The sequence below is a fragment of the Scyliorhinus torazame genome, chromosome 17 (genome assembly GCF_047496885.1).
Source record: "Scyliorhinus torazame isolate Kashiwa2021f chromosome 17, sScyTor2.1, whole genome shotgun sequence".
Classification (NCBI taxonomy): domain Eukaryota; kingdom Metazoa; phylum Chordata; class Chondrichthyes; order Carcharhiniformes; family Scyliorhinidae; genus Scyliorhinus; species Scyliorhinus torazame.
This window is the reverse complement of record NC_092723.1, coordinates 168,754,101-168,769,527: the sequence shown is the minus strand read 5'-3', so window position 1 is coordinate 168,769,527 and position 15,427 is coordinate 168,754,101. Positions and strand designations below refer to the sequence as shown.

The window sequence follows — 15,427 nt, the reverse complement described above, 5'->3', positions numbered from 1 at the left end:
CCCCCGACCTCTGCATCAGCAACCTCCCGGTCCTCAGGTCCGCCAGCCAGTTCCAGGGCCCTTTCCTCGTGTACGGTCAGTGGCCTCTCATCAGCGGGCCCTCCTCCAGTCCTCACATGCTCCCTATTGTTGTGTGCGCGCTTCTCCTGTGGGTGGGGGGGCAGGGGTAAAAGGCAACAGTGTTAGGCAGGTATATGAATGCACGCCATCGGTTGCGCGTGCATTGCAGAGGTTAAGGTTAGGGCTGGATTCACTTGGGGATATGGGGGATATGGGGGAGGGGGGATATGGGGGAGGGGGGATATGGGTGAGGGGGGATATGGGGGAGGGGGGATATGGGGGAGGGGGGATATAGGGGAGGGGGGATATGGGGAGGGGGGATATGGGGGATATGGGGGAGGGGGGATATGGGGAGGGGGGATATGAGGGAGGGGGGATATGGGTGATATGGGGGCGGGGGGATATGGGGAGGGGGGGATATGGGGGAGGGGGGATATGGGGGAGGGGGGATATGGGGGGGCTCACCCTGCCTGCTCTGACGAGGTCGTTCACCTTCTTGTGGCACTGGGTGCCTGTCCGTGGTGTCAGGGCCGCAGCGGTGACGGCCTCTGCCACTTCCCTCCACAGACGCCGGCTGTGGCGTGGGGCAACTCTGCGGCCGTGCCCGGGATACAGGGCGTCCCTCCTCTGCTCCACCGCGTCCAGGAGCGCCTCCACATCGCGTGACTCGAACCTCGGGGCTGAGCGACGGCCAGCCATCCAGTCGGGTGTTGCGGTCGGGTGTTCCGGTCGGGTGGGGGGGAGCAGCGCGGCCTTATGAGCCGTCACGCCGTGCAGCGCGTATGACGCTGCACGGCGTGAACCACTGCGCAAGCGCGGATCCCGTTACGTCGCTGCTAGCCCATTTCGGGCCGGAGACTATCGACCCATTTTTCCGACGTGACGCAAGTCGGATTTGCGCCGTTTTTTGCGCCGATCGGCGGACTTTCCGTCGATAACGGAGAATTTCGCCCCTTATTTTTCTTTATAAATTTAGATTACCAAATTATTTTTTTTCCCAATTAAGGGGCAATTTAGCATGGCCAATCCACCTACCCTACACATCTTTGGATTGTGGGGGTGAGACCCATGCAGACACTGGGAGAATGTGCAAACTCCACACGGACAGTGACCTGGGGCCAGGATCGAAGCCAGGTCCTCAGCACTGTGAGGTAGCAGTGCTAATCACCGCCCTTTCACCAGATAGCTCTTTGTCATTCACAGCCAACTGCTCCCAACACTGCCACCTGCTGTTGCAGTTTGGGTAATGTATTGGGCTTCACAAAAATATATGGGCGCAATTCACCCCCCCCCCCCCACCCCCCACCCACGCCGGGTGGGAGAATCGCCAGGGCGCTGCGCAAATCGCGCCACGCCGCCCCGACCCCCACACGCGATTCTCCCACACTCCGGAAACCAGCGGCACGCGATTCTCACCGGGCCGCTCGGAGAACTGGCGAACGGCGATTCTCCGGCCCGGATGGGCCGAGTGGCCACTACGACACGACAGTTTCCCGCCGGCGCCGTCCACCCCTGGTCGCTGCCCGCAGGAACTCTGCGGGAACGCTGGGGGGGGGGGGGGCAGCCTGTGGGGGAGGGAGGGGGGCTCATTCACCGGAGTGGCCTCCGATGGGTTCTGGCCCGTGATCGGGGCCCACCGATCGGCGGGCCGGCCTCCCCCCCCCCCCCCAGGGCCTACCTCCTTCCGCACGCGGGCCCAGAACACCGGCGCCATGTTGGTGAGGGGCCGGCGTGCGTAAGACGTTCCCCGGGCATGCGCAGGATGGCGTGCCCCAACTGCGCATGAGCGGGTTGGCGCGGCGCCCATTTGGCGCGGCGCAAGGACGCTGGAGCAGCGTGAACCGCTCCAGCGCTGTGGTGGCCCCCTGTGGGGGCCAGAATAGGTTGTGCCCGGGCCCTGTTCGTCGCCGTCGTGAAACGTGACGCCGTTCACGATGGCGCGAACACTTGGCCTCCTATATCGCCCCCTATATTCCTGGAACTTCTAAAAAGTTCTTTGCCTCTCTGGTGCCTTGTGTGATTTGCTTGGTGATGTCTTTATCCTTTCATAACTTTACGTGGAGTTTTCTACTCCTTTTAGAAGGTCTGTACGTCCCAGCACCTGAGGATTAAAATATTAATTTTTAATTCTGTACACAAACAGGATGTTTGGGTCATTTTAGGAGTTTTTTAATTGCAGAATTTTGCTGGGAAGCAATTTCTTGCACTGTCTTCAGTGTTTTTTCTAAACTTTCTCTGGAACCTTTCCTGGGTTTCAAAATGGTGTTGCTGATAACTCGTAGAAAAAGGGGTTTTCCCGCATTTGCCGGTCTCTGCAAAGTGGCAATGGTGTACATCTTGGAAAAAATGTTCTTTAATGATCCTTCCTTGAATGGCTGCCTGCTGACTTCTTTCGTTCAGCAGCTTATCTTGCTGAGTGACAAGGTGATCAAATTCTAGCTGATGTTTGGGTTTTTTTCTGAGCTGGACATTAGCGAGGTTCCTGAGATATTGCGTTCACTTTTCTCTCTCTGATGCTTGGCCACGTGTTGAGGCTTAGACTTGGGGATTGGGTCTTAGTGGTGGGTTTCTTTCAGCAGACGCTTCTGACACTGAATTAGTTGAAAGGTTCTCGGGACTTGCAGCAGCCTGGAATTTTAAAAGATTTAGCTCACCCTTATAGGTTCTGTGCACTCTGAAGCAGGACTTCCTTGGAGATTCAGTGGAGTGTTCTGCTGCAGTAAGGAAGTTTTAATCTCTGCTTTTAGCTTCTAAGTCTCTTCTCTGGTACATTTTCCGGTGATTATTTTCTTTGCGTCCTCTGCTTCTGTTGGGAGCTTCTTTCTGGTCTGGAAGCTTTTTTCGTCTTCCAGCATTCCCGTTTATTTCAGCATTTTAGCGAAGTTGTGCGTTTTGCCACCATGTTGGGAGGGTGTTGGTTACAGAGCAGTGTCCCTTACAGTTTCCATTGTTTTCAGTGGGTCAACTGTAAGTATTTATTAGTAAGTAGAACTATTTACATATGTATAATAAAAGATGCAGATTAGGAGCTATCAGCACCATATTAACTCCTGGGGCGTCATTCTCCGACCCCCCGCCGTTGGCCGCCGTGAATCCCGCCCCCGCCGAAGTCTCCGGTACCGGAGATTGGGCGGGGGCGGGAATCGGGCCGCGCCGGTTGGCGGGACCCCCCGCTCAATTCTCCGGCCCGGATCGGCCGAAGTCCCGCCCAGAAATTGCCTGTCCCGCCGGCGTAAATCAAAGCTGGTATTTACCGGCGGGACCAGGCGGCGTGGGCGGGCTCCGGGGTCCTGGGGGGGGCGTGGGGCGATCTGACCCCAGGGGGTGCCCCCACGGTGGCCTGGCCCGCGATCGGGGCCCACCGATCCGCGGGCGGGCCTGTGCCATGGGGGCACTCTTTCCCTCCCGCCTCCGCCACGGCCTCCACCATGGCGGAGGCAGAAGAGACTCTCCCCACTGCGCATGCGCGGGAAACTGTCAGCGGCCGCTGACGCTCCCGCGCATGCGCCGCATTTCCGCGCCAGCTGGCGGGGCAACAAACGCCATTTCCGCCAGCTGGCGGGGCGGAAATCCCTCCGGCGTCGGCCTAGCCCCTCAATGTTGGGGCTCGGCCCCCAAAGATGCGGAGCATTCCGCACCTTTGGCTGGCGCGATGCCCGTCTGATTGGCGCCAATCGGCGGACATCGCGCCGTTGGGGGAGAATTTCGCCCCTGGGTCTGGGCCATGTGACTTCTAATATCACTTTGTGAACAGTACTATACTCAGTGCCACATAACCCTGTGTGTTCCAGACCCTTGTACTACATGGATCACGTGTATTACATGGTCAAGTAGTGGTTGAATCCACAGCCGTTGTGATTTTAAACTTGAAATGAGAAGAACATGAGAGTGGAAAATATCATCTGCTATTTACAGCCAAATCATAAAGGCGTTTTCACTTCACAATTTTACACTTCAATTCGCTTCACGTGGCACAGAGGAAATCTTCCCCCAATCTCTTTTTAGTGCAGATAAAGGCAATTTTCAGATGAACCTCTCTGTCCCGGCAGTCTACATAATCATAACCCATCTTGCTGTAAACCCTCAACCCAATTTATCTCCGGAACCATCAAAATGTTTCCTGAACTCATTTCTACTGTCTGCTTCAATGGCCTCTCTCAAAATTTGCAACCTCTACCACCTCAAAGGACAAATAAGAAAATGGATGAGGGCACCACTCTGTGCATGTTCCCCTCTTAAGTCGCACTGTCCAGATTTGAAACTGTCGGCACTTGTCCACCATCGCTGGGACATAATCCTGGAACTCCCTCCGAGCAGCACCATGGGTGTACCAATATGAACTGTAGCGGCTCGAGAGGGCAGCTGACCAGTCCCTTCTCAACGCCAATTGTTGACGGGCAATAAGCTCTGGCCTAGCCAGTGACACCCATATCCCGAGAATGAATTTAAAAAAATCTTTGAAATGAAAAACAGATTCCACTTGACCAGTCAAAAGTGGAGAGTTACATGAAAATTACACTGGTGACAAATGTATTAGTTGTGCATATTTAAAAATGTATCTCAGATGATACAGAGACTGTGAAAGCATTACAGCCATTCATTTGTGACTGAGTTTGAACACTTCTGTCACCCCCCCCGGGGCGGTACGGTGGCGCAGTGGTGAGCACTGCTGCCTCGCGGCGCCGAGGACCCGGGTTCAATCCCAGCCCCAGGTCACTGTCCGTGTGGAGTTTGCACATTCACCCTGTGTCTGCGTGGGTCTCACCCCCACAACCCAAAGACGTGCAGGGCAGGTGGATTGGCCATGATAAATTGATCCCAATTGGAAAAGATTAAAGGAAAAGAAAGCATTCCGCTTTCCGGGTTGGGAAAGTCAAGGGCTGGATCCTCCCCACGTTTCCCACAACAGAAGCTGAACGCTGTTCACTGTGGCGGGATTCTCTATTACCGCTGCTGTCAATGGAATTTCCCATTGAAGCCACCATACGCCGCTGGGAAACCTGCGGGCGGGGGTGTACTTCCGGCGGGATCAGAGAATCCCAACAGCCAGAGAATTCCGGCCCATATGTCACTCAAATTAACCTCGCAACTGGTAACTGTTCAGAAAAATCTGTTAAATGAAGCAGCGGAAGGTCACCCATGGTGGAACATGCCATTCAAAATAATTGGGGTGTTTTGTTCTTTTGGAAATATTTTTGCGCTGATACCGACACAAATCTGTTCATAAACAATGTTAATTAAGCAGTATGAAAACATTGTTTTGTGATCTGTCTCTATAAAGCTGTAGAAAACAGAAACTTTGCAAATTGCTAAGTGCATCAGTTTGATGATATTGCTTTAGTAAAATGAAAGAGAAAAGAAAGAGCAAAAGGAAGAAGTTGTCTTTATATAGCGCCTTTCATGACATCAGTACATCTCAAAACATTTCCAGCCAGTAAAGATTTTTTTTTTTGAAGGGTAGTCATGATTGCAATTCTCGGAATGCAGCAGCTAAATTATGCAAGATCCCAAGAACTGCAATAAGAAAATGATCAAACGTGGGACCCAAGAGGACAGACAGGGGGTGCGATTCTCCCCTCCTGCGACTAAGTGCCCACGCCGTCGTGAACGCCGTTGAGGTTCACGACGGCGCGAAACGGCCCCGATCTCGACCGATTCAGGGCCCGAAAATGGGCTAGGATCGGGGCCATGAGAAACTCGGGGGGCGTGTCGCGAAAGCAGCGTTGTCAACCCGCGCATGCGTGGTTGCCGTCCTTCCCGAGGCCGCCCCGCAAGAAGATGTCGGATGGATCTTGCGGGGCGCGGAGGAAAGGAGGTCCTCCTTCAGAGAAGCTGGCCCGCCGATCGGTGGGCACCGATCGCGGGCCAGACCCCTTTTCAGTCCTACCCCGGTGAAAGAACCCCCCTCGCCCCCCCCACAGGCCCCCCCCCCCCCCAGCGTTCCTGCGCTGTTTCCGCTGGCAGCGACCAGGTGTGGATGCGCCGGCGGGAAGCCGTCGTTTTGGGCAGGCCGCTCGGCCCATCCGGGCCGGAGAATAGCGGGTGTAGCGGAGAATCACCATTTTAGGTGTCCCGGGCGATTCTCCGGCCTGCGCCGCGCAGAACTCGACGGGGCCGTTCTCGCTGCTTGGGTGAATCGCAGGAGGGTGTCGCGGGGAAAAATGGCGCGCCAGGCAATTCTCCCAACCGGCGCGGGAGCGGAGAATCGCGCCCAGGGCCTCGGTTCAATGGCTCATCTGAAAGACAGCACCTCTGACAATGCACCTCTGACAGTGCAGCGCTGCACTGAAGTGTCAGCAAAGGTGACGAGACGAGGTCTCCGGGGTGTGACTTGACCCATAAACATTCTGACTTGGAGGTTATGCACCTGAGCCAATTACTCCTTTACCTTGACGCGCGATCGAGTGCATTACACAGGAGCCGATAATACTCCCGTTTGATACTGATTTTAATATTCTTGTGTTCTTTTTTAATTGATCAGCTGGTATATCGGCAGAATCTCCAGGACATCAGCTGAAGAATTACTCCTGAAACAAGGATATGCCGGAGCGTTTCTATTACGAGAGAGTGAGAGTTCGCCTGGCGAATTCTCCATATCAGTAAAGTAAGTAATGCAGCAGTGTGTGATGTAAATCATCAACTGAAGCTCACAATGATGACAAACAGGCAGATTTCCATTCCCTGCGGCTCTACTGGAGTGTGTGGTGGAGTGTTCAGCGTGTTCCTGTTTTGTTGGGAAAGCTGGAGGCTGGGTGAAGGTTCATAAAACAGGGCGGCCGAGTTTGAAAGAATGGGACAATCCACCAAGTCATGGTTTTGCAGACGATGAGCATGTGGTTTTTTTTGTTTATAGATCATTTCCTGCAAATTCCCGAGGGAAGGGAAAGCTAAGGGAAAGGAAGGAGGTTTACGCTCTTTCGGAATGACTTAGAGTAAATTATGAAGTTTTGAATTTAGGCACGAGCATTCGAAAATTGTAGAATCAAACGTGCAGCATAGAAAGAGGCAATCATGTCTGTGCTGGTTCTTTGAAAGAACTGCCCATTTTGTGCAACCCCACTCCTGCACATGTCCTATCCTTTCCTCATTGCCCTTCATTTTTTCCTTTTCAAATATATATCCAAATCCAACAAAAATTACGGACTGGAATCGGGTGTTATTTGGCAAACATTTTTATATGAATCTGATCACACTGATTATTACATTGTATGTTTATTTTGAAAAGTCCATTGTGTGGCATCCTCTTGGACTAAAATATGACCTTCCACGAATCATTGTAAGGTCACAAAGTCAATCTTCAGCAAGGAAGAGTAACCCACTTGCTTGTGATCCCATATGAAAGCATTCTTTGAAAAATAGTTTCATGAAATGTTTTTTGATAAATACAAAACCATGAAACAAAAATATGAAAGCATATTTAACTCTCAACTTTGTTTTAAATTCCAAGTCAGTTTAAACACAAATATATCTTGGCCCATCCTGAGTTCAGCCCCCCCAAAAAAGGTTAAGAAGGGTCATTGGGCTAGGGGGATAGAGTGGAAGTGAGGGCTTAAGTAGGTCGGTGCAGACTCGATGGGCCGAATGGTCTCCTTCTGCACTGTATGTTCTATGTTCTATGAAGGGTGATTTGCAATATCAAATTGTGATAGGTCTATTGTCTCTCTTATGTTATCAAAGAAAGGAAGACTTGCATTTGTATTACGCCCTTCATAGCTTCAGGACATCGCAACGCGCTTTATAGCCAATAAATTATTTTTGAAGCGGAGTCACTGTTGCAATGTTGGAAATGCGGCAGTCAACTTGCACACAGCAAGATCCCACAAAGACCAATGCTACAATGACCAGATAATCCAAATTAAAGGATGCTGACTGATGGCTAACTATTGGCCAGGCTGCCAGTGAGAACCTCTCTGCTCTACTTCAAAGTAGTGGCATCGTACCTTTTACACCCATATGACGCCTCAGTTTAATGCTTCATCCAAAAAGCAGCACATTCAGCAATGCAGCATCCCACCAGAGTGTCGGCATAGATTGTACATTTCAGTGGGCCTTCAACCAACAAACCTTCTGACTCAATGATGCAACAGTGAACCACAAGTACAAGAAAGCTGCTAACCTCTTGTGGTTCAGAGATACTCTTTAGCAAGGCCTATGCAATTGAAAAGAAAACATTGTTCTTCTAAACTGTGAACAGTATTAGGATGGGAGGGAGCGTCCTGCTGTGCAAGGTTCATAGAATTTGCAGTGCAGAAGGAGGCCATTCAGCCCATCAAGTCTGCACCGGCTCTTGGAAAGAGCACCCTACCCAAGGTCAACACCTCCACCCTATCCCTATTAGTCTTGAGGAATGTTACCTCCAGACACACAGTGGTGCTATTGATTGCCCGGGCTGCTGCACTAACACAGTGAGGTAACGTGCTGTGTTTTGCTATAAACTGTAAAGGAAGTCATTCAAGTTTTTGTTTGTCTCCATAACCACCTCGGCTTGCAGGTTCACAATTTGCTGAATTTTCAAACATTTTGGCCGACTCTAAAGGTTTCACTTTAAATCTCCAGAGATCTGCTGATAGTTTATGCAAAGTTACACCCATCCTCATCTGATCTCTGGTGCAGGTGCAGTTGCTGTGGTGAATGTAATCTGTTGGGCTGTGTGTTTATTTCAAACTCTTTCAGGTGCCTGTGTTGATAGCAGATGTTTAGCAGGCCCACTGCCCGAAATAAAGAAAGAGAACCTCTCCAACTGAGTAGTGTTTCGCACGATTTTAGGCTGTCCCAAAGTGCTTTACATACATGGAATTAATAATAATATTAATAATAATAATGTGTCACAAGTAGGCTTACATTAACACTGCAATGAAGTTACTGTGAAAATCTCCTAGTCACCACACCCCAGCGCCTGTTTGGGTACACGGAGGAAGAATTCAGAATGTCCAATTCACCTAACTTTCGGGATTTGTGGGAGGAAACTGGAGCGCCCGGAGGAAACCCACGCAGTCACGGGGAGAACGTGCAGACTCCGCACAGATAGTGACCCAAGCTGTGAATCGAACCTGGGACCCTGGTGCTGTGTAGCAACGGTGCTAACCACTGTGCTACCATGCCACCTGCTACACAAGAGCATAGAACATAGGAACAGGCCATTTGGCCCCAGCCCATCCCAGTGTCCTTGCTTCCCGGGGTTTCTATGCCATCCTCCCTCATGTAAATTTATCAACATAACTGTCGATTCCGTTCTCTCTCAAATTCTAATCTAACTTCTCCATAAATGTACTGTACTATTCACTTCTGGCGGCACAGTGGCTAGCACTGCTGCCTCACAGTGCCTGGGGCCTGGGTTCAATTCCAGCCTCGGGTGACTGTCTGTGTGGAGTTTGCATGTTCTCCCTGTGTCTGCGTGGGTTTCCTCCAGGTGCTCCATTTTCCTCCCACAGTCCAAAGAAGTGCAGGTTAGGTGGATTAGCCATGCTAAATTGCCCCTTACATGTCCAGGAATCTTCGAGTTAGGTGTGGTTAAGGAATTTCAGGGGATAGGGAGCGTAGGGAGCTCTTTCAGAGGGTCAATGCAGCCTCGTTGGGCCAAATGGCCTCCTTCTGCACCGTAGGGATTCTATGATTTCAACCACTTCCTGTGGTAGTGAGCTGCACCTTCCTACCGTTCTGTAGGGTAATAAAATTCCGACAGCCAATGAGGAACGTTTGAAGAATATTTGTACACAGCAAGCTTCCACAAATATTATAATGACCAGGTTACCTATCTTCTATTGATGCCTGTGGAGGGATAATAGTCCTTTATTTTAGCTGTGCTGTGTTTAAATTCTGATCATTAACACAGGCTTTCATTAAAATGCTTATTATTAGTGAAAATGCAACTAAATATTATTTACGTCATGTAAACTGTGACTTAATCGTAAATTGTAATCGAGTGCAGAAAGGTTAAACTGATTACCAGAGAATTGCATTGATCGTCTTTATATTACACAATCTAACTCTTCTAAAGCTAGTGTGAAAAAAAAACAACTGGACCGTTTCCTTTTGTTTTTGAATGAATTATCAAAAACAGTTCCTTGGTTTCCCTTAATTTACTGAGTACCGCATCACCTTGTGTCAATTTTGTTATTTATTTGCCTGTTTCAGAATCCAATGATGCTGTATTGAAGCCCAGAACCCAATATCCCCATAACCCAATATCTCCATAACCCAATATCCCCAGAACCCAATATCCAAATAACCCAATATCCCCAGAACCCAATATCCAAATAACCCAATGTCCCCATAACCCAATATCCCCAGAACCCAGTATCCCCAGAACCCAGTATCCCCAGAACCCAGTATCCCCAGAACCCAGTATCCCCATAACCCAATATCCCCAGAACCCAATATCCCCATAACCCAATATCTCCATAACCCAATATCCCCATAACCCAATATCCCCAGAACCCAATATCCCCAGAAACCAATATCCCCAGAACCCAGTATCCCCAGAACCCAGTATCCCCAGAACCCAGTATCCCCATAACCCAATATCCCCATAACCCAATATCCCCAGAACCCAATATCCCCAGAACCCAATATCCCCAGAACCCAATATCCCCAGAACCCAATATCCCCAGAACCCAATATCCCCATAACCCAATATTCCCATAACCCAATATCCCCATAACCCAATATCCCCATAACCCAATATCCCCATAACCCAATATCCCCAGAACCCAATATCCCCATAACCCAATATCCCCATAACCCAATATTCCCATAACCCAATATCCCCATAACCAAATATCCCCATAACCCAGTATCCCCAGAACCCAATATCCCCAGAACCCAATATCCCCAGAACCCAATATCCCCAGAACCCAATATCCCCAGAACCCAATATCCCCAGAACCCAATATCCCCAGAACCCGGTATCCCCATAACCCAGTATCCCCAGAACCCAATATCCCCATAACCCAATATCCCCAGACCCCAATATCCCCAGAACCCAGTATCCCCATAACCCAATATCCCCAGAACCCAATATCCCCATAACCCAATATCCCCAGACCCCAATATATCCAGAACCCAGTATCCCATTACTATTTAAAATGGCTTGGATGTTTGGTTAGTGGTAATGGTGAGGCTAACAGTGCTCAGCACTATAGCGAAGGAAATAAAATAACAAACTTCTGGCATTGCACACGTACATTTGAACTCTGGAAGTTGCTGTCAGAGATTCCCCTCTCCTACATCGGCTGAATTATATCCAAACCAATAGACTCACTACACTATTGAAAACATGAATGCTTGCCCACTATCTCTCCACTATAGGTCCCATAAAAGGATAGGGTTGGTTGATCTGGGAGTAAATTAATTATTTTTAGCAGGTTGTTGTGATAATTACTTCCAAGCAGCATCTTTGGTTTTAAAAGTGTGGACGCTCATTCCTTCAGAAGTGAATTTGCGTTGGAGATCTTTTTTTACCTTCCTTTAAATTAAAATGTATTATTTTGTTTTTCCTTTTTGGCGATCTCCTTTATCCTACACTATGAATTCCATCTGTCTTTCTGAATCTTTATTCTGTTTCCTGGACATGAGTGAAATCTAATTTATACTTCCAGTTTTATACTTTCTGGCCCAGACACTGTGGGCTGATGAGAGTGGGACTGGAGACAGACAGACATGTAATTTTCTGCCTTCAACTAGCATGCCAGTTTCCCAGCACCATCCTGCCTCCATGCCATTTTGCAGAAGATCAGGGGCGAAATTCTCCGACCCCCCGCCGGGTCGGAGAATCGCCGGGTGCTGGCGTGAATCCCGCCCCCGCCGGTTGCCGAAGGCACCGGATATTCGGCGGGGGCGGGAATCACGCCGCGCCGGTTGGTGGGCCCCCCCCCCCGCGATTCTCCGGCCTGGATGTGCCGAAGTCTCGCTGCTAGAATGCCTGTCCCGCCGGCGTGGATTAAACCACCTACCTTACCGGCGGGTCAAGGCGGCGCGGGCGGGCTCCGGGGTCCTGGGGGGGGGGCGCGGGGCGATCTGGCCGCAGGGGGTGCCCCCACGGTGGCCTGGCCCGCGATCGGGGCCCACCGATCCGCGGGCGGGCCTGTGCCGTGGGGGCACTCTTTCCCTTCCGCCTCCGCCACGGTCTCCACCATGGCGGAGGCGGAAGAGACTCCCTCCACTGCGCATGAGTGGGAAGCTGTCAGCGGCCGCTGACGCTCCCGCGCATGCGCCGCCCAGAGATGTCATTTCCGCGCCAGCTGGCGGGGCAACAAAGGCCTTTTCCGCCAGCTGGCGGGGCGGAAATCAGTCCGGCGCCGGCCTAGCCCCTCAAGGTTGGGGCTCGGCCCCCAAAGATGCGGAGCATTCCGCACCTTTGGGGCGGCGCGATGCCCGTCTGGTTTGCGTCGTTTTGGGCGCCAGTCGGCGGACATCACGCTGTTTCGGGAGAATCTCGCCCCAGGTTTGGGATTGAGCAACTACCTAGCAACAAGTGATGGATGGTTAGTTTTTTTAAAAATGTACTTTATTACAAACACTTATCAAAACAGGTTACAGCAAATAAACACCCCAGGAAACATACTTCCCAATAATCAACTATACAGTCTGTAGAGATTTCCCCCCTTTTTCACCACCCCCACTTCCATTCATACACCCCCCTGCAACGAACAGCTCCTCAAAACACGATCAAAAACATCCCCCACCTTTTCTCAAAACCCCCTGCTGAGCCCCTTAACTCATACTTTATCTTCTCAAACCGCAGGAAGTCATACAGGTCACCCAACCAAGCCGCTACTCCCAGTGGCGATGTCACTATCCTGGCTAAGACCACAAACACTCCCGCCCAGAAACTTCCCAATTTTTCACAACGTCAAAACATGTGCGTGTGATTCACTGGCCCCCGCCCACACCTCTCACACTCGTCTGTTACCCCCTGAAAGAACCCACTCATTATTGCCCGAGTCATATGCATCCTGTGAACCATCTTAAACTGTATCAGGCTCATCCTTGCACAAGAGGAGGTCCCGTTTATCCTTCGCAGTGCCTCACTCCATGCTCCCCAATTGATCTCCATTCCCAATTCCGCTTCCCATTTCTCCTTGATCTTCACCATCCGCTCACCTCCCTGCTCCCCAGCCATTTGTATATATCCCTAATTCTTCCCTCCCCTTCCACATCTGGAAGCAGCAGTCGCTCCAGCAGGGTGTATCCCGGCAACCTAGGGAACCCCCTCCAGACCTTTCGTGCAAAGTCCCTAACCTGCAGATACCTGGGGCGAAATTCTCCGGAAACGGCGCGATGTCCGCCGACTGGCGCCCAAAACGGCGCAAATCAGACGGGCATCGCGCCGCCCCAAAGGTGCGGAATGCTCCGCATCTTTGGGGGCCGAGCCCCAACATTGAGGGGCTAGGCCGGCGCCGGACGAATTTCCGCCCCGCCAGCTGGCGGAAAAGGCCTTTGGTGCCCCGCCAGCTGGCGCGGAAATGACATCTCCGGGCGGCGCATGCGCGGGAGCATCAGCGGTCGCTGACAGCATTCCTGCGCATGCGCAGTGGAGGGAGTCTCTTCCGCCTCCGCCATGGTGGAGACCGTGGCGGAAGGGAAAGAGTGCCCCCACGGCACAGGCCGGCCCGCGGATCGGTGGGCCCCGATCGCGGGCCAGGCCACTGTGGGGGCACCCCCCGGGGCCAGATCGCCCCGCGACCCTCCCAGGATCCCGGAGGCCCCTGCGCCACCTTGTCCCGCCGGTAAGGTAGGTGATTTAATTTACGCCCGCGGGACAGGCATTTTAGCGGCGGGACTTCGGCCCATCCGGGCCGGAGAATCGAGCGGGGGGGCCCGCCAACCGACGCGGCGCGATTCCCGCCCCCGCCGAATATCCGGTGCCGGAGACTTCGGCAACCAGCGGGGGCTGGATTCACGCCAGCCTCCGGCGATTCTCCGACCCGGCAGGGGGGGTCGGAGAATTTCGCCCCTGAACTCACTACCCCTCGGCAGCTCTACCCTCTCCCTTAGCTCCTCCAGACTGGCGAACCCTTCCCCCAAATACAAATCCCTCACCTTGACCAGCCCCACTTCCCTCCACCTCCTGTATACACTATCCACCCCCCCCCCCCGACTCAAACCCATGATTCTCACACAGCGGCGTTAGCACCGACATCCCTTCCAGCCTAAAATGCCTCCTCAGCTGATTCCATATCTTCACCGTGGACTGCTCCACCGGGCTCCCTGAATACCTACTCGGAGCCATTGGCAATGCTGCCGTCACCGAGCACTCAAACTAGACCACTTACAAGATTCCTCCTCCATCCTAACTCACTCTACCCCTTCTCCTTCCCACCACCACCAATACCTTGTCCACATTCGCCGCCTAATAATAATGAAGCAAGTTCAGCAACGCCAACCCCCCTGCTGCTTCTGCCTCTGTAGCAGAGCCCTCCCCACCCTCGGTACCTTCCCTGCCCGTAGAGTCTAAGATGATCGTGTCCACTTTCCGAAAAAAGGCTTTGGTATAAAGATCGGGAGAGCCTGAAAGATAAACAAGAACCTCGGCAGAATATTCATTTTCACTACTTGGACCCTCCCCGTCAACATTAAGTGCAGTGTATCCCACCTCCCAAGGTCCTCCCTGGCTTCCTCCAACAGCTTCGTTGAGTTCCACTTATGGAGCCCCATCCATTCCCTCGCTACCTGAATCCCCAAATACCTAAACCTATCCCTTGCTACCGTAAATGGCATCCCCCCTAAATTAACCCGCTGTCCCAGCTCATTCACTGGGAATACCTCGCTTTTCCTTGATGGATGGTTAGTTAAGCTAATTAACAGGCCATTGAAAATCTTGGATCAGTACCTGGCTGGAATTTTCCAATTGGCCTATGAACCTTTTGAGGGGTTGGCATGGTAACTGCTTGGAGGCAGCCTCCTGATGGCAGACCACGGGGCCAGCACTCCAGGGTGCCTTTGAGCCCACCCCCTCTTACCTGCCCCATGGCTTCAGTCATAGGCCATCCTGTGAGCTGTTCCATCTCTACAATAGCGGTCTGAAAGTTGTGGTCATGTTTTAAACGTACAAAGAGAATGCCTCAAGATGGGACGGCACGGTAACAGTGGTTAACACTGTTACTTCACAGCGCCAGGGACCTGGTTTTGATTCCCAGTTTGGGTCACTGTCTGTGCAGAATCTGCATGTTCTCCCTGTGTCTGCGTGGGCTTCCTCCAGGTGCGCCGGTTTCCTCTCACAAATCCCGAGAGATGTGCCGTGTTTCCTGCTCATGCGCAGGGGGTTTCTTCTCCGCACCGGCCATGGCGGAGCCTTACACAGGCCGGCACGGAGGGAAAGAGTGCCTGGCCACCGTGAGGGCCCCCCGGCCCGGATCCACCTGCGCCC

The 15,427-nt window shown here is 52.0% G+C and overlaps 1 protein-coding gene across 1 annotated transcript in view; it reads left to right on the top strand.

The window, feature by feature from the left end:
* The window catches only part of LOC140394391 (GRB2-related adapter protein-like), an 82,384-nt gene that overhangs the window by 31,590 nt on the left and 35,367 nt on the right, over positions 1 to 15,427 (top strand). Inside the window, exon 3 of the mRNA XM_072481621.1 lies at positions 6,542 to 6,664. Coding sequence (XP_072337722.1) covers positions 6,542 to 6,664 — 123 coding nt within the window. The remainder of the gene's footprint in view (positions 1 to 6,541; positions 6,665 to 15,427) is intronic.